The sequence below is a fragment of the Opisthorchis viverrini genome (assembly GCF_000715545.1).
Source record: "Opisthorchis viverrini unplaced genomic scaffold opera_v5_176, whole genome shotgun sequence".
Classification (NCBI taxonomy): Eukaryota; Metazoa; Platyhelminthes; class Trematoda; order Opisthorchiida; family Opisthorchiidae; genus Opisthorchis; species Opisthorchis viverrini.
This window is the reverse complement of record NW_008751834.1, coordinates 196406-216002: the sequence shown is the minus strand read 5'-3', so window position 1 is coordinate 216002 and position 19597 is coordinate 196406. Positions and strand designations below refer to the sequence as shown.

At 45.1% G+C, this 19597-nt stretch overlaps 2 protein-coding genes across 2 annotated transcripts in view; one reads left to right on the top strand and one right to left on the bottom strand.

The window, feature by feature from the left end:
• T265_07599 (hypothetical protein) overlaps positions 1-19597 on the bottom strand; it is a gene marked incomplete at both ends in the record, with an annotated part of 53402 nt that overhangs the window by 15680 nt on the left and 18125 nt on the right. Inside the window, 12 exons of the mRNA XM_009173163.1 lie at positions 88-285; positions 1788-2086; positions 2549-2623; positions 3871-4066; positions 5631-6176; positions 7342-7448; positions 11075-11122; positions 11606-11731; positions 12531-12867; positions 13066-13217; positions 14420-14855; positions 14970-15090. Of these exons, the coding sequence (XP_009171427.1) occupies positions 88-285; positions 1788-2086; positions 2549-2623; positions 3871-4066; positions 5631-6176; positions 7342-7448; positions 11075-11122; positions 11606-11731; positions 12531-12867; positions 13066-13217; positions 14420-14855; positions 14970-15090 (2641 nt within the window). The remainder of the gene's footprint in view (positions 1-87; positions 286-1787; positions 2087-2548; positions 2624-3870; positions 4067-5630; positions 6177-7341; positions 7449-11074; positions 11123-11605; positions 11732-12530; positions 12868-13065; positions 13218-14419; positions 14856-14969; positions 15091-19597) is intronic.
• The window catches only part of T265_07597 (hypothetical protein), a gene marked incomplete at both ends in the record, with an annotated part of 19887 nt that continues 8698 nt past the window's right edge, over positions 8409-19597 (top strand). The window contains 2 exons of the mRNA XM_009173161.1: positions 8409-8525; positions 13497-13602. Coding sequence (XP_009171425.1) covers positions 8409-8525; positions 13497-13602 — 223 coding nt within the window. The remainder of the gene's footprint in view (positions 8526-13496; positions 13603-19597) is intronic.

Below are 19597 nucleotides of genomic sequence, written 5' to 3'. Positions count from 1 at the left end.
ATCCACGTTGTATGGCAAGCGACTTTTGGTGGTGATTTTGGAAGGATGAACAGATAGTCAACCAAATGAGCTAAAACACAGATATACCTTTGCTCCTGTGAGACTTGTCGCCAGGCGGGAAAACAGGGCCACTTTGGCGCGGTACATGTGAAATGCAGAAGTGGCTGCGGTTGCAGCACCAGCAATTTCCGCACTGACGTGTAGCTCATCATCCTCAGCCATGGCAACGGAACTCAAAAACGATTCAACAGCCTTCAGGTCTTCCGGAATGCTATCCACAAGTTGCTGCAAGATAGTACAGGTATGAACAGTTCAGGTGAAGATCGTTCACTCCAGCAACAAAAATAGAAACATGAGGACAAGATAGACTGGAGGAGCCAGATCACTCCAGCCTAAATATAAATGGGGAATGAAGAGTAATATTTGTACCACAAGTGCAAAGAAGCATAAGCTACTAACGTGACATGATTAACTTGCTAGCATAATCGTTCTATATACTCGTACTGAAGCTTTGCATGTACATTTCGGCCCAACCACGCTTTTTCTTAGACAAGTGAAACGTCGCTTGTCCTCGATAACTACGACTCTGCTAACTCGTTCTCGGACACATTCTTAACGTCTTACAACGGGACTGCGGTGTCTTCCGCGAAAGTTCTGCCAACGCTTGAAATAGTTAAGCGTGAATAACTTCCTTGAACCTCTCACAAACATTTCGTCAAGCGGGTAGAGTCAGATCAGCCTGACAGGTGATGCCTACACTGTTCATTTGCTGTTTCCAAATTAGTTTTGCAAACCAGTGTGACGCTGATTTTGACATAAGACGACGCGCCTCCAATACTCGTCGACAACTGTGGGTGTCCTGATCAGTCAATGAAGACCAGAGTACCACCTCGTAATGGAAACAGTAATGAGATGCAGGATCAAGCGGGATTTTTTCCACATCAGCCTCTCTAATTGTATTTGGCACCTGAAGTAACCATCGGGACACATCATCGGACCGTATGTTACCACTGCGCAAGACAATGGAACTAATGCAAATTTGACTGAATTAATGTGTGCGGTGCGGGAGTACTCAATAAGTAAGATGCATCCAATAACTGCAGTTCACCACATTTAGTGTCGCAAACCAATCCGTACCTATCAGAGCATTCCTGAGAACGGATGACTAGTTCGGATAAGTAAACTGTCTATTCACGACCAATCACCTTATCGGAATCAGCCAACGAGTGGTTAAAACAGTTCACCCCTACGGTACACCAATCAGTTGCATAGATCTGGACGATTTATGCATCGCTTTGATGCTATCGAAGTGTGGCTAACAGCCTGCGATCCGCCTGAACGGTCCGTATCTGCCATGCCAAGCGAAGGAAACGTGAGGGTAGAGATACTACGAGGTAGCCAAGGCCTAGAGAGGAGCAGTCAAGAGGCCTGGGTCGGATTCGAATAACGAATCTTCTGATCAGCAGTTTCGCGCTTTACCTATGGAGCTACCTCAAGCTCCAAGAGCAATCAAATGGCGAAACTCTATTTTTACGGTTCTCAGAAATATGACAAGCTGTATACCTACAAAATTTGGATTTTCGATGGGACAAATTGTGCCCGAACAGAAGGTACCCATCTACTACCACTGAATAACTTAGGTTTACGAAACATGGATGCATTTATTAGAACTGAAGGGTGAAATAGCCAAAGATAAGAGCGACTTCAGAGGTCAGCACCATATCCAAGAAGGTGGATATAAATCCATCGTCCAAACACAAAACCGCAAGCGTTCACCAAGAACTAACCTGTAGGATAGACTGTCTGCAAAGGAACATCAACAAATCCCTCGATGACCGATCGATGGTCAAAATCAATTCCAGCACACTCAATACCGCCATTTGTGTGACCGTGTGGCCTCGAAGAAGATCCCACGTGAGAAGACAGTGGAAAGTGGACACGCCAGCAGCAGTGTCTGAACCCCTGAGAACTTCCGACTCTGCCCAATGGGAAACTGACAGCTTAGATGCGCTAGCAATTGCGGACAAACATCCCCGGAGAACTTGGCGACGGTTCGAATCTGGTTGGCTTTCAGACGTGCGTTGACCTGAAAGATGAGCGATTCGAGTAGTACTGCGTAATAAGTCTTGTCGATTAAATCAACACGACGCCTACATGATAGGAACAATGGTTAGTTAAGGGTAGGGACTGAACTTCAGTACGACCGTCGAACCTTGAATTGTTTTGCCATTTTGTTCTTGGATTACTCAGCCACCACAAGTAAGGTACGCCCTGCGGTCATCCTCCGGGTTAAAGTAAATTGTCGCCGTACCACTTACGAAGTGGTACAATTTTATTTTGCCAAAAGTAAAAGATGTTCCACAAATCAGACACAACCGATGGAAGAATGTTGCCCTGAGGTGAGATCTTGCTTTATCATTTATGGAGTCGATCCAATCGTATTTTTCTTCGTTTACTTGACCAATGGAAGTTGGACGAAGATAGCAAATACATCGTTATTCACGTGCATCACAAGAAAAACAAACCAGCACACCAAAAAATGACTCACCGAGAAACTGCCCAAAACGAAGCAAGTGCGCTAAAGTACCGTAGAAATTGGCTCGCATTCGCTGTGCGGATGATTCTGGGAAAGTGAGAAAGTCGGGTGAACAAATAAAAATAATAATATAATAATAATAAATAATAATAATAATGAGCGCGCCGCAGCATCACAAACTAGACCCTTGAAGGATGATCTATTGTCACACCTTCGCTACGCGGGATGCAGCCTCATGAAAGCTCTTATGGCCTTCCGAACCCGGAGGGAAATGTCCAAGTCGAGTGCGAACAAAGATCCTCAAGTCAGTAAGTTCGCACCTCAACCACTGAGCCATCTCGAGCTCTGATGAACACCGCACGGACAGCTAGTAGACGCTCCTAATAAGATATACGCAACAGCAACCGATTTAGAACAGTTTGACTTCTGAGGAAAAGACACCCCGTGAATTGGTCCATCGTTCCACCTGGCTTAGAAACCAACAAGACATCCAGTTGGACTATTAACATACGGAAACGGTTCCATTTGGGTCCTCTAGGACCCATACCACGAAGCCAGATAATTGGAGGAACTTTTGTTTCGCGCACCAGTTCGAGCTTACATGCGACCCTTTATATGGCATCCAGATTCGGACAGCGGCGCAAACCCCGTGTGTGCTTCCCTTGTGAACAGATTCGCGGAATTCATACAGACGCTTCTGTGCGTGTTTCCGGTCTTTGTAGATCCATTGTATGCATTCACTACTTGTTCGAAAGCTCCCTGCTTCGGTGTGTACCTTTACTATCAAGTCTTTCTGAGCAATCGTTAACCATTGGGTGATTTGCATTCATCAATATTGGTCTTGCTTTTCTTTCGGATCAACTGTTTCTCCCTAGTTTGCTTGGTTTACAGTCTGTGGCATTTACCTGCTGGATGTTAGTTGTAGCCTTATTTTGAAGTTTTATTGCGTCACATTATTGCTTATGCCATGAAGAAAAGCCTGCTTGCTTTTATTCCCAAAGACCATCAGTGATCGAAAAAATCGAGACCTGTGTGTTTTCCCTCAAGCATTAATCCAACGGTTAAAAGCAACTATAGTACTACAGTTGTAATGCGATATTTAGCATTAAGCACGACCAGTTCAGTTCAAAAGATGGGTTTCGCGACTGAAGCCGTCGTTCATCTGGTCGGTAACATCAAGTATCGCGTAATAACTTATTGGCCAAGACAGGATAGCCGCAACTCATAAACACGGAGTGACCGGCGCTTTCACGGGCTAATAAGAATAAGTATTATTCATAATAACCAACATCACGCATTCAACTAAAGACCTCAGAAATAGGAAATCAACATACTAGATTGAAGTATCATTCGTGTCAAAAGTCCAATGACCGAAATCAGAAGCGAGCCCGCTTGATTGTAGTCCGGATGAAAGGACTCCTCATTCCATTGCATCATCACCTCTACAGAGGTTAGATATGAGGACAAGTGAAGCAGTGTTCCAGATGCTAGGAGTCGAATGGTGGATGGTGTGTTTTCTGTTTCACAGAGCTATAACCAAGTAAAGGAGGATGAACGGCGATGTCAGGTTAACCAACGATAGCAAACAAAACTGGTTGTCATGAGAAAATCCTGTAATGTTATGAGATTAAGGTGAAACCCCAAAAAGATTATAGCCAAACATTAGCCTGCGTCCAACGTGGCGCACCTACTACTGATTATTCGAACCGTATCAGGTCACCAGATCAAACTCTTGTTAGAAGGCACTCCTCCTAACGAACATATTGCTCAACATTTCTCTCTCTTTCATTGGACTGTTTGTCCCATTCCATTCTTGATTCTTCGAATCTCGACATTGGCTGTTCAGTTGCTGCAGTATAATTTCCTCAAGGCTTTTTGTCTTCTCAATTTCGTGTATAACTGCCAAGGTTGATTGACTGAGTAGTAGAGAACATAACAACTCTAAACCGAGGAAAGTGACGTCATGACCTAACAACGATAATCGCTTTCACTATGAATAACACTGGTGCACACAATCAGGAAATAAAGACTAACAAGAAATGAGGGAAAAAGATGAATCCATAGCATAAAAACCCGCACCCCAAGAAACCGTATGGACATTTTGTCGGAATTAGAGGATGTAGGCGAGACCAATTGCCAAAATCTTTACGAGTCCCACCCAAGATCAGTTCGGTTCTCCGGTAGTCAGCAGATACGTCGTTTCTTGATGCTACGGTTTCGAAAAATGGGAGATCAGGGGCGATGGTCGATCATTTAGCTGATGTTAAATTATTCCAGTAGCTAGATGAAGGTAGAAATCTGGTGGCTGAGCAGTAACAGATTCCATGCGGAAGCGGACTGTCTGTCATTGACGCTGACCAGTGTTGAGTTGAGTGGTCTCCATCCAGTATATCGGTAGTTGTCAAACCGCGTGAATCTGTTTAGTGGGGCCTTCGGTTTAGGTCATAGGTTGTCCACATTTTGGTTCTACCCACAATCTGTGGGGTAGACGACCGTCTGACATGCGAACCATGTCCAAAATAGCATAGTAAGCTGACCGTTTGCGAGATAGCTCGCGACTCTTAAAACCAATTAGTGCATCTCAGCATCGTTAGGTCGATGTTCCCATTAGACCTAAATAACCCATCGGAGACAACAACCGAACAGCGAGTTTTTTTACGTGTATAGACCGCGTCTCTGATCCACGGAACAGTATAGATCGCACCACCGCGACGTACATCATTCTAGATAAGCAAGCGAACAGGATACTCTGAAAGTACAATGAAAGAAAAACTCCAACAATGCATTCCACTTGATGCACGAAACTATATATGCCTTGGTAACCGCTTATTTCGTACCCCATACGGATTCCAGATATGTGCAGGACCTACTTGGGCTCCACAAATTCCAACTATTGAATCATGTGAAATCTGATGAACAAAATTTCTTCACAGTCCTTTATTTAAGTAAATCCATGGTTTCCAAATCGCCACTAACGTTCCACAAAATTAAACTGGTCATGGGTCTGTGGTTGTAAATTGATTAGCTGTCATGAGCCTACTGGCCCTAAAGGTAAAACAAATAGAAGATTAATACCCAAAATTCCAAAACGTACCTCTTCCGAAAGCTTCGAGGCCATGTCTAAGCAAATCATGTAGAATGGGCGAGGTCTGGGACGGCTTGCCGATGAAGATGCTAGCGCGCCGAGTTCGGTTAAACCAGACAGAGCGTCCTGTGAAGTGAATGAAGCAGCGCTCTCTGAAAGCGATATGTTTCTGGTGAGGACCCCAGCCCCGATTTCCACAACCTCCCGCCAGGCTTCAAAAGCTGTCTGTTTGCCAGCATACAAGTGCAGCCGATGGACGTTACGAGCTTCAATCCACTGACACAATTTCCGCAGATCTTGAGCCAACTCAATCAACGAAGGAGTTCCCACGGATGGCCGTTGGGTGGTCGGATGGGATGAAGTGTCCTCGTATGCGACAGCAAACAGGTTTGCAAAGTCTTCCGCAGATACGGGTCCCAAAGTGGTGCGGCTGGCCAATAATTTGAGATACAGGTGATTGAGGCACAAGCCAGCATCCAAAAGGGTTGACACCTTTCGGATAGCAACTGAATCTGAGGCAAGGAGTGGACAAGCCATCTCACATTCAATTAGTAGCTGGAAAGGAACATAAATATGAGTGCAGTAGGCCGCTGTGAACGAAGAATACGTGAAACAAAACGATCTCAAGAGACTAAAACACACGAGACAATATTATGCGAATCGAACATCAATAAGGAGTGAAACAAGGCTGCACGATTGAGAAGCAATGTTGTGAGCGACAGTTTCAGCTGAGAGGAAGTACTTGCAACGTTAGACTAATAATGTTTTCTGTGCAAAACAGATGTTAGAAAACGAACGCCACCATGCGAGGATGCACTTGCATACATCAGGGAAAACTATCACCTGACCTGCGTAAAGCGCACAAAGCGTATTGAAACCGATGCTTCTCTTACAGTAGTGGGTGAAGCGTCATATGTCTAGTAGTCTCAGCCGAATAAAACCATTGTAGAAGCAGAACGATGGCGTCCTGTAGATGAAGTATGGGGGGTTATAATATCCTGACCAGCCGATTTCGGATGCGACCATAGCCACACAGACAGACTACGATAATACGCCCGTCGAACCCATGTACCGAAAAGTGATCACTGTTGCAAAAAATTAACTGCTTTGCCGCAGGTAATAACCTGATACTAGAAGCCCATTCGGGACCAGAACAGCGGAAGTACAGCTCGTTCAGCTGTAGTACCCTTTCGGTGCCTAGCTGCCATGCTACACGAAGGGGGCACGAGGGATGGGAAACGATGGGGAAACGATGAAAATAAGAACAACTATATGGGTAACGACTGCTAACTGATGTTGTTCACTAGAGGTATAAATACCAGCTCACCTCATCAATTAGCCGGGCATCCACAGTTCGTAAATCGAAAGATTCTGGTCCAGCGAGATGTTCCGCCACATTAAAAGTTCGAATGCAACGTCCAGGATGTTACATACTGAGTACAAGTTTGAACCAAATAAACATAAAACATCTTTTTTCAATCAATCTCTGAAACGAAAGAAAACATCGTCATTTACGGTATGAACACTCTCACAATCGAATAAACGCGAAAATGAACTAAGCCCTCTGGGAGCATCAATTAGTCCAGGTGCCTAGCTGCCATGCTACACGAAGGGGGCACGAGGGATGGGAAACGATGGGGAAACGATGAAAATAAGAACAACTATATGGGTAACGACTGCTAACTGATGTTGTTCACTAGAGGTATAAATACCAGCTCACCTCATCAATTAGCCGGGCATCCACAGTTCGTAAATCGAAAGATTCTGGTCCAGCGAGATGTTCCGCCACATTCAACCGACCCAAAAATGCACTGACTATCGCAGAGTCTTCGAGCAAAAGGAGGAACGGTGAATGGAAAGGGATTAGAAGACAGATCAGCAGGCGAAGTAATAACGTTAAACACCGGTCTTCAGAGTTTAGTTATGGTGCTGAGGACTGCGCATGACTACCGCTCTGTGATGAATAAACTTACGACCGCATTACTGCAGTAATGTGAACAACAAAATTGGTTACTTAATCGGGAACAAACAAGACCAGCTAGTCGATGAGATGTATGGTAAACCTGGGATTCAACCTCAAAGATAGGACCTATCTATCGAACAACGCCTCATGAACGAATCCGGTTCATCAGACAGGCAATGCTGAAAGTTGAACCAGATAACAATAATGGGTGCTTCTAAAGTAATTTCTCACTGGTATCTTGGAGGTCCATATGTTACTTTAGGATTAATTAGTCAGTTAGAGTGATAAGTCACCGAATTTCCCTCATTTGTTATACACATGACAGTAATCCATATCACAAATATGTGCGCAGTATACATATGTATGTGCGCAATATGAACTCGAGGAAGCTCAGTGGTTGAAGCGTGAACCCGCGCGTTCGAACCCGGTCTCTGCATCTGGACTGCTTCTGTCTAGGCTTGGGTAACCAGAAGCTGGTGATGGTGGTTAATCACATGGCCGTTGGTCTGTTCATCGAGCTTGGCAATTAGCCTGCAAGCGTTTGATTCCTAATCGAGGAGACACCGTCAGTGCGCAGTTGAGTGTGAAGTATCTTAGCCCTCGTGCTTCCTCCGGATCGCATTGCAGCAAGGTACCGAAAGGGTGTTAGGCTAAACAGTGAACATTCAATATGCAATGTGCTTGACGGAGCGGCCTGATAGATTACCGCCCGAACTGAAGAGTTTTGGAGCACCAAGCACATTCATATTTCAACTCAAGTGCGCCATGCGCACAGTGCCGCACAGGACCGCGACCAATTGAATCTGCGCAACTTGCACGCATCCATGCCTGAGCTGAATCAGACACACTGGTCACCAGCATGTATTCAGTTTAACCAACGCGAAATCACAAGTGAAGTGCCTACGTGGGTTTCTCCCATTTCCAGCAAACATGTCCCAAAAGTAAGTCTGCTTCGGAGTCTAATCAAAACCTGTCTGACGCTATTGCCGCACTACGGGTCGATAGTACTCGTGTAACGGCAGATACTACCGATGGGGATATGCGAGTAGTATGTGGTCTGGTAAATCCGCTTCGCGTCTCTCGAAAAGTGAGCTCTATTACGGAATTTGTGGAGTCGTATTTGCCTGTATTTGAGCAACAGACAATGAATATCCAGGAAAGACACGTTCAAGGAGAATATCGAGATTCCGTTTTGTAAACATGATGCATATGAGAGTTTTGCCTCCCTGTCCAATAGTCTGCAACTATTCAGTTGGCGTTCTCTAATAAATAATTCCGCAGCGAAGGCCTTCTTCCTTTCACCAGTAGCTTGCCAAATATTTTTGTCGTCTGGGTATCCATTCCCACCTAAAGGGCGCGGCATTGGGTATCCTCCAGTAAGTATTGGTACGGTAATTTGCCAGGGGAAGCATAGTATCTCGGAGAAACTTGGAAGGAACTTGACGGATGCGCTTGGCACCTTTATGTCACAGAACTAACAGTGACGCTCTTTCGTACAACACACCGCCTAGGTAAACTGATAACTACCAACTGGCTTCTACAAGTTTGCCTGCCGGTGTTATTCCTTCGTGACCACGTAACACCGCACTCGCCTCAGCGCAAACTTTTAGGTGCTCAGTTGATATGCCACCAAAAGGAGGCACGAGGGCTGAGGTATTGTGAGGTTGCCCAAGCACAGACAAGTACAGTCGGGAAGCCGTTGTAGTTGGACTACGAACCTTGCGGTATGTGNTCACAGAACTAACAGTGACGCTCTTTCGTACAACACACCGCCTAGGTAAACTGATAACTACCAACTGGCTTCTACAAGTTTGCCTGCCGGTGTTATTCCTTCGTGACCACGTAACACCGCACTCGCCTCAGCGCAAACTTTTAGGTGCTCAGTTGATATGCCACCAAAAGGAGGCACGAGGGCTGAGGTATTGTGAGGTTGCCCAAGCATAGACAAGTACAGTCGGGAAGCCGTTGTAGTTGGACTACGAACCTTGCGGTATGTGAGTTTGCGCCTTAACCACTGAGCTATCTCGAACGCAGCTCACACGAGTGTTTTGCTACGTCTAGTAGCGGCCATACACCCACAGTGTTTCAATCTCGGAAAGGAAAGAAACGGGTTTTGCACTCCGCTGTCCAACGTTATTCAATCAATGCTCGTCAGCTGCATCTTTCCCCAGCAGGAAATTTAGATGTTCCAGTTGGTCCAGATCCATGATCTTGAAAGATATCGGGGCCATTTGAAATTCGCTCATTGAACAACATCGGTTAATGTCGTGTGCTTGTGTGCGGAGTTGATCATTGCCAAAACGTGGCTCACGGCTGGAAAAACCTCAAGTAGCCACATGGGATCACTTTAGAGTTTAACACGGGTATCGTATTGATTATGCAAATGTCTGACAAAGACAGCCCGAAGACATTCTCCTTGGCGGTGCAAAATGTAACAGCGACCATTCTTCGGTACCAACAAAAGTGCACGCTTTCTTGAAACAAATACACAGCCGCCGAATAAAAGAACAACCAGTACAGCTGGCCTTCGAAAAACTGGAATACTCGGGAAGTATGACCGAAAATCAGACTCCCAGAACCAACTTATTGGTGGTCAGTAGACGAACAAGGAACTTTAATGAACACATGAGTGAACCAGTACTAAATAGTATTGAGAGGGGGAAATCGGCGAGTAAGATTTAGTCCAATAAAAACGACACTAGTTGAGCCGAAGAATGTAGCCCGCACCATAGTACCGAGGAGCATTCCAAATGCAATCACCCCACAGGAATCCCGAACTGCAAGAGCCAATATCTGGCAATGTTTAGGTGGGTCAAAGAAAGAAAGTTGGATAAAATGTGAATAAATTTTGTAGTAGCTAAATCACAAAAGTCGTTTTGAGCCCTCGCAAAAGTTTCTGGACCCCAGGACCAACTTCATCAACACATCTCGACTGATCAAAATCTCATAAAACCCGAAGGTATATTAGCTGTAAGGAAACCTCACCTCGGACTGCTCCACCAATCATTGGAATTCGAATGGAAATATTTGAAGCGGATGTCGCAATGTAAACAAGACATCACGGGCTATCTCCCAACTTGAAAGGACTACAAGCAGCGATTGGACAAATGCAAGACGGAAGACCATAGTCTCAGCCGCATGTACAGCCGGAAGAGTGCATACTAAGAACAAGCTTCTGGATTCGGAGTTTCTGAGCATGGATGATTGTTTGACCATTCACTGAGGAGTAGAATCTAGACAAGACTCTCATAACGCAGTGGTCAGACGTACGTAAAGATGGGCGTACAAAGTGAGCTAATTCGAAACGGTTAACTTGGTTTCTAGCTGCAAATTTTAGTATATCCGCCATACACTAAGTAACAAAAAAACTACAGGTAATCAAATGGTTGAAAAATAGTCAAGCACAAGATCAACTTAGGACATTAAGAAACATGTTGGGATCCTCTTATGGCAGTAATAAACAGGGGGAAACCCGTCGCACTCTACTTACTTTCCGGACAACGATCCGCTCCCGTGTCCACAGGATCAACCAGGAAATCTGGATCCATAAAAGACAAACGGATTAGGAATTAGCAGACGATTCCCAGGTTAGCGGATCACATCTGTCTACAAAATAAATGTGCAGCAACTGTCCATACAAGGTGAGCCATGAGGTGAAAGGGCTATCAGGTTTGAAAACGTTAAAAGTTCTTGGAACCAACTGCCACATAAGGCAATGGGGTGTTCTTCAAAGTGCATTATGCGGGAAAGAGAATTTCTCATCTCCTGGGGATAGCCCCTCTTAGGTGGGAGTTGAACAACAGGTAGCTTTTGTGAGTTCTTCATGAGTGACATTTTATGGTATAGAAAAGCATAAATATCATTAGAAAATCTGTTTGGTAGTGTATCACGTTCAAATACGCAAGGGTGACGACTTGACTAAGAAGTCAACATCACCTCAGCCTCCAATCGAGTGTTGCGTAGCCTCAACAGAAAAAGCAATTTAAAAAAATGTGTCAAAAACCCCAAACGGGTGTCTCACCTCCGAAGAATAAACTGAGAAGGCGCCCAACATACGATCTTTGGTTGCCCGTCGCCGCTGTACGGAGTTCAATTGCTAGCGTGCGCAAAAACCAACTGCTATGGTTCAGAGACAGCATTTCCAAAGCTTTAAAGAAGAAAAACAATACAACAGATATGACTACCTCAAAATGCAGTGTGAGCAGAACCCAGAGAACGCTATCAAGGGGATAACCAGAGGATTAACAAAGCTACATCCGGCCATCCAATTCCGAGATACAGAGTGAAAGCCTGGTTACCTAACACTTTATGTTTCTTTTGTACCAACATACCACTCTCATGAGAATTTGTCATGTGGCTCATATCAGAGATTATCTGGGTAGCGTAGAGGTTCGTGGCGGCACTCAACCATAAATATGCAGCAGTATGAGATACCTCGCGCGATCACACCGTCATTCTCACAAGCAAACACTGGGATAGAACCGAAATTCTATCAGAATAATGCAAAAGTTCGCATCAAACGTTTCGTACTAGTGAAACACTCATGAGATAAGCACTCCATGAGGGGACCTTTACATCATTCCAACTGTTATACTCTAAGCTAAGTACGATCTAGTGTTGTCAACCTTGAACACAGGACAACTTAGGACAATAAAATCCTCCTAAATGATGTTCACTTTCGACCTATCCCTTCAGGAACCCAATATGACGCTCGCACAACTAGGTTTCACCGATCCATACACCACTATTTCCACAGTTCTCTCGCCTATATCAGATAGTGAACTCAGATACACTCGATTTCACGGGTAAGATCGGATGACAACATTCCAACAAGGTCCACTTATTTAAACCGACTGTTTTCAATCGGTCTCATCAGTGGAGATTGTGGAGGATCCACATGAATGAACAATGTGCGGAAAAAGTCACTGCACCTGGAGCGCACTAACCTTTTTCGTGGGTGAAAGTCACAAGCCTCCTGTCAAAGAGTTGAGGGGATGCAGCAGCTCCCGGAGTTGTCTTGAAGAGTGGACGATAGATACCGAATTTTAGGTGTTTCGCCAGTAGATCATGGTTTCCTCGTAGGAATCGCAACAGGGCCTCAGATGTGAGAGGACTGATCACCAACCGGTAAATGATTTGCCAACTAACTGCTAGGGCCCACTGAAGAGAGATCGCCAAGGCTTGGGGCAAACAGGCGATTGTTGGACCGAGGCGCAGGCCTGCATCGAGAAGATCCAGAATGGCATGAAGGCAGGTTCGAGGTTGATCTCCAATTCCAGCATCCTAAATAGACGGTCGGATAAAGGCAGAGTGAGTCACACCAGTACACGCGGGCGGATATGTACAAGCAGGGAAAAGTAACCGAGCTGGAAGCCTATACGGACCAGACAGCACAAACTGATGAGCAAAAAGGACTTTACAGAGCAAATTCATCTGCACTGATATGTAAAGGACAATGACGAAATAAAAATAGCTCTGTACCTGTAAGGTAGTATTGGCCACAGCCGAGGTACTTTCGATACGAAATCCAAGGAGCCAATGAGACAAATTTGGAGCTGGCTGATCCATGGCAGCCAGTATGATGTGAAGCATGCGAACCGTGAAACAGTCGGCCTGGTCACTAACAAATTGCTCTGTAAGAAGGCAAGACACATCAATATCAAGGAAACCCTTTAAAAAGAGCACATGGTGGATGATGCCCTCTCTATTAAAGATTTACTTCGTGAATCGCCCAAATTTAACTATTCCAAAAAACATCTACCATTAGTAAATAGTAAACCGTAAACACCATTGGACATGGGGACAATGGAAAATAAGACAGCCTCAAAAGCACATTGAACTATCAGAAAACAACATTTTGCCACGACACTACTAGTAACCAGGATGCATGTCTATTACTTGTTTACCACTAGCCGGTTACAACACCAAATCGTCCATCCAAATTTATTGTCCACCTGCCTAACCTGCATAACATAACGAAACTTCACAACTTCTCGGAAGGAAGTGCACTCTCCTCAGGTAAGTCTGGAGAGCCGTAGAGAGCAATCCGCACTGAGTGTACGTTTCAGGACCAATCGTCTGAAGTTCAGGTTCGAAGGTGACAAACCAGGCAGCGATCGGTCCCATTTGTGAGCAATATGTACAGGGCAGAATTGGTCTAGTCAGACTGGCACAGTTGTACAGAGTCGGATTATGGCGGTTCGTCCTCACGAGGGCCTTGAACTCAAGAATCTCTCCCACCTATAGGTGGTCAGGCCCAGGATGATATTCTCAAAATCCTACTGCTCGATCACAGCTTCACGAAACTACTAAACACTGGCCACTTTTGGATGCATTGAAGTAGCGATAAACCTTTGCGATTGCTAGGATGGGAGTTCGTTATCACTAGGCGATAATACTGAAATATCGGTGGCTGCTTGACTACCCCCTAGTCGTAACACGACAGCCTGAGTTCGGGACATTTGAAAGCACGACAGCGTTTCCTAAGCAAGGCGATCATGTTACACCCCTAAGCCATTTTTAGTTAACCTTCGATCGGGCTATCTAAATTGCATTGGGAAGCATACGGTCAGTAGTAAATGGACATGAAGGGACAAACTCTGGTGTGGAAGAGGAGTCGTTTGTGTCGAAAACCATCAGAGTTGGGCACACTTAAATGGTTATGATCAAATATCCTTCGGAGAAACGGAATGAGGCGTGTTTCTACTCCGTTCATTCACCAGCAGACCAATATCTGCACGGTTGTTCCTAAATCATCATGAAATGAGAGGCGAAGCCGACATCTTGCGTATGTTGTAGTCGTTAGAAAGATGAAGAAAATTATGACACAACCCACCGTAAAGCCAGTTGGCTGCACCGAGAGTACTCTGTTTCCTGAGTGGGCTAGAGCGGTCTAGTGATTGTGATAAATGACCGGTCACGATTGGTGCCAGCACGGAGGGTCTCTGGGTTGGCCAGGCTGCTAGAAGCTCCCAGTCTCGAGAACAGAAGAACCAGCTCGGAGGTTGATACGGCAAGGCGGCGTATAGGCGAGCAGCTCGTAGACATGGATGTGGCGACTGGCTAGAAGAAACACCAAGAGAAGCTAATTGTGTTTGATTATGACTCTCGTTAGCACCAAAGAGCCACTCGTCTGTGAAACACGCCGCCGAGTGGTCCATTCCATTCGAGAGGGCAAAGCAACCATTAGTGTCGGTGTCATCTGTGTTACTCTTCTGAGTGGACCAGCGTAGAAGTGATGAAAAGGTGTTCAGCAGATCACGACGAACATCCTATAAGATAGAAATTAGATGCTACATTAGCGGCAGCTAGTGACAGATAATGACAAAGAAACAAGTACGAGTAGCAAGTGCGATTGCTCGGTCCCGAGATAAACAAGTGCGTACCCGGTCCGCAGTTAGAAGAGACACAAGGCTGGAATGAGGTTTAATCCGCTCGATCAGAAGGCTCAATATCCCAATGGCGCACGAACAGTGATCCGGGAGTTCTTCGAAAAGAGTACAGTATCTGCGTGAAAAGAAAGGAATTGGACTTCGCGTTAATATGTTCATTCCATCATATCAGTGTATGGAAGCAAGAAATACTGCCGGAAGTACCCACACGTCCCGCAACCAAATATATTCCGCAAGTTCGAAAAACGAACAGATGGTATACAGCGCATAGTACACTACACCAATTTAACAACCCGCCTTGAATGGAACTCTACTTCAAGTACAATTCTACAGTTGCGCACGAGGGAATCCGTTTGGTTCTTTCAAAGTAGTGCAGAAACTGGACCAGAAAAATTGAATTCCGCGGGAAACCGTCAGTTGAGGTATCCCGAAACCACATAACCTTCTGTATCCACATATATATCCCAATACACTTCCCTCGGGGCAAGATAGGCTCTCTAGGCGTGACTTACATCCTCGGGATAGAGTCGCATGGACTGCCTAAGTGAGTTGGTAAGAAAAACGATTTTCATTACACTGAGCAGCCTAGAAAGGGTGGACCTAAAGTGCGCTGTTTCCAATATGGTAACCAAATGCACAAGAAGCCCAAGTATTGTCAGTCCGATCAATACTCACCCCATTTCTAGCTTAAAAGAATCACTGACGTGCATTCCTAGAACAGAAACAGGTCAGGAAAGTAGGCGTAGTTCGATTCGACAGAGGACTACCCCCCCCCCCCAAAAAAAAAAAATTGGAATTCCGCGGGAAACCGTCAGTTGAGGTATCCCGAAACCACATAACCTTCTGTATCCACATATATATCCCAATACACTTCCCTCGGGGCAAGATAGGCTCTGTAGGCGTGACTTACATCCTCGGGATAGAGTCGCATGGACTGCCTAAGTGAGTTGGTAAGAAAAACGATTTTCATTACACTGAGCAGCCTAGAAAGGGTGGACCTAAAGTGCGCTGTTTCCAATATGGTAACCAAATGCACAAGAAGCCCAAGTATTGTCAGTCCGATCAATACTCACCCCATTTCTAGCTTAAAAGAATCACTGACGTGCATTCCTAGAACAGAAACAGGTCGGGAAAGTAGGCGTAGTTCGATTCGACAGAGGACTAGCCCCCCAAAAATACTTGGTATGTAGGGTAAACAACATATATTCGAGGAAACATAAAGAAAAGTCTACTTCCGTAGTGCTTCCTTCCTTACAACATTCGTCCATTTCCGACATTTCCCAAACCTGAAGAACATATCAATGTGAACGTACTGCACTTCGAATCATAAGCGCAAGAAGCTGAAATATTTAGTGGCACAATCAGTTTTCCTACGTTCCACGCCACCATCATTCTCGCTTCAATCCGAGAGTTCCACAGAAACTGAACAGCCATCTAGCAAGACGGGTATCAGTGGACTGAAGATCTACCAATAACTATGCATTCTTGGAGCGCGAGTTCGAGCTAGTTCGGTTGTTAGGGCGCGAGCTTACTGACCCGAGAGATTGGTGGTGCGAACCCAACTTTGGCACCTCGATTTCTCCGGTCTATGCGTAAATAACCTGATAGTAACTCAACTGCAGTGCATACTTCCGGTAGCGTGTCAACTATGCACCGAAGGGGCGATGGACGAAACTTCAGACGCTGTGTCCAACAGGAAAGGCCTCAAATCAGTAGGCTCAAAGATGGTATCTACCTCGGCGGTGGCAAGGCCACTGAACCTAATCACTTAACGATCGTTGGTTTGCTCCCTGAGCTGAGCAATTTGATTGCAAACGTTTCATCACCAATCGGGCTGACGTTACCAGAGCGTTATTGGGGAGCGTAGTGGTGCATAGCGATGGGTTGGTGGCTGTGCCTCACTTGATCGAATCCATACCCAGGGAAACACCGGTAGCATGTCGCTCTTGATAGATGGCAACGACGTTTGAGAACTGAACCAAATACACACGAAGGCAGTTCTCTCACTTGACTGAAATAGGATATAGTTTGGAGCCGTCTTTCACTAGAGCTGCCCATGGTAGTCCTCGTTATGAACCGAACGATACCTGCTGCAGGCGGCGAGATGCATCCAGAGATCGGAAAGGCTGAAAATTCAAACCCTTCACGAATGGCCAGAATGCAATCAAGCCCGTTAGAATCTGTAGACCTCTGTTAGGGAAACTGCAACTGATGTTATACTTTTGCTGAACTTTGTAACCCCTCTCATTGCTGGCTTCGAAATGCTTTTTTAGTCCTACAGACAAATTCTTTAGCCTTTTGTCTTAGAAAATTGTCCGCCATTTGCAAATGGGAAAGAGATGCAACTGGGTCACCAGACTATGATTAACGTAATCAGGTGAGCCTTTAAAACTTTAATGCCCCTGGCAGCTCCCTCATTTCGGCTCCGTTCGTGAGGTTAAGTCAAACGATTACCCACCTTAAGTGCATCAGGGTTACACGACACAACAAGCGATCATTGAATAAACATCTCTTTCAGAGAAAATTCAAGCTTCTGAAATTTCCTTATTGTGATTGTTCGGCGGTCTGATAGTAGGCTCCAGTTCATTCAAACGAGAAAGAAACCTTGATAAGGATTTGATCCCCAATGGTGAACCGTACAGGTCGGTCAACCAGCGCTCCTTCACCATTACAATCAATGAAATGGTGAATTAACGTAACCAAATCAAGCGAAAGGGCACCACGGTCCAATAGGTCATTCAGTTTGCTTTCACAACCAAGCAAAAGTGAATCAGTTTGGTCTCCCTTGCAATAGCTTTATTCATATTAGCCGTCTCAGCTTGTCTCTAGGGTAGTAAACAGCCAACCAACCAGTGGCATGACATGATATGATCGACTGACGAATGTATCGGGGCAAAGAAGTGGTGTCAGTGAAACTTGGAAACTCTGACATGCTGAGCCACTTTCTCCTCCAGTGGCAAGTTCAATGAATTCGCGACATCCAGACCAATCGTACAACGTGACGCCAGACTGTACTGTTAATTCAACTAGGGCAAATTAGGCATAAGAAGAATAGCTTAATCGTCATAATGAGTCGTTTATTGATTCGTGAAGCACGCCATGAGAGCTCAGTTTAAACCGGAAATTTCAGCAACTAAAGTGATTTGGCAATCACATACTTATTGTTTTGGCAACAATTTGAGCTCATGTAGAGACAAGGTCAAACCCCGTTACTGGTAGTTTAGATTCACGTAAACGTTGTCGCTTTAAGTTTATGTCTACGAGATCAGCATTCTGCATGGAGAATTGGTGATTAGTCAGCAAGTCTCAGATTATTAGTTTCGAGGGGCTGTTTGTCCCGGAAGCATCAGTGAGGTCTATACAGTTGGTAGCCTAAAAATGGGAGAATTCGTTCGTTCTATGGTGTAGAATCTACTTATTGTTTTGGCAACAATTTGAGCTCATGTAGAGACAAGGTCAAACCCCGTTACTGGTAGTTTAGATTCACGTAAACGTTGTCGCTTTAAGTTTATGTCTACGAGATCAGCATTCTGCATGGAGAATTGGTGATTAGTCAGCAAGTCTCAGATTATTAGTTTCGAGGGGCTGTTTGTCCCGGAAGCATCAGTGAGGGTCTATACATTGGTAGCCTAAAAATGGGAGAATTCGTTCGTTCTATGGTGTAGAATCCCGGGAGCCTGACACTTAGAAAAGACCAGTGTTTTCAGCCGTGCTTCTCCAAAGGATTCTTCAGTTGGTCAGGTGACTACCTCACACCAGAAGAGAGTATGTGAGTCGACTCGATGTAACAATGATACGGGTGACTGAATACGTTCGTTACAAAAGGCAGAAAGGGATAGCGTATTATCACCAAAATGATTTCCCGTCACGATTCTGATCGTCAGCTGTTGACCTAGGAAACAAGATTAGACGGCATCCATCTTGGATTATTTGTTCTGAAAAGTGAATTAGTCGCATCGAATAAAATGACAGCACCCTCAGCCTAGTTGAGTGAAACCCTGGTCAATGGGGATCGTCCCAAGCTCGACCATCATGAGTGATGCGTGCGAGATACTAGAAATAGGACTTACTTCAACAACATTGGGATCAGGTCAGCTCTCCCTGTACGAGAATTAATGGACACCAGCAGCTTCGACAGGCAAGTCGGCAGCGTATTAAGCACCATAGGAGTAGGTAAAGAAATAGTCTTCGTTGTCGCGGACACGCCGAAGCTGTAAATGGAAGTGTGATTCATTCAACAGGCCATGCATTTGTCTCGATAAAACTGTTAGCAAGGCAGTGGGGCGGTTGACAAGAGAATCAAGGACCTTCATACATAAATCACCTCAGAAAAATGTTAGGAGTAAAAAGACCTCCTGGAAACTTAGAATAACTTGACAGGAGAGTGCCAACACCACATGCGACAATTGGCGCTCAGCCAATTACAGGTTAACCGCATCGCTTACTATGCTTCGCCGTTAGGTTAGTTAGCAACCTAAAAAGCTTCTGTTCAGTGTCCGGAAAGGAAGGACAAAGAATGCTCGTACAGAGAGCCACTATTACTCAGTACCGTGTGCACGAAAGGTACACAGTTAGGACACCGCCCTTAAACTGTGCTGTGTGCCTTAATTCAATATATATAT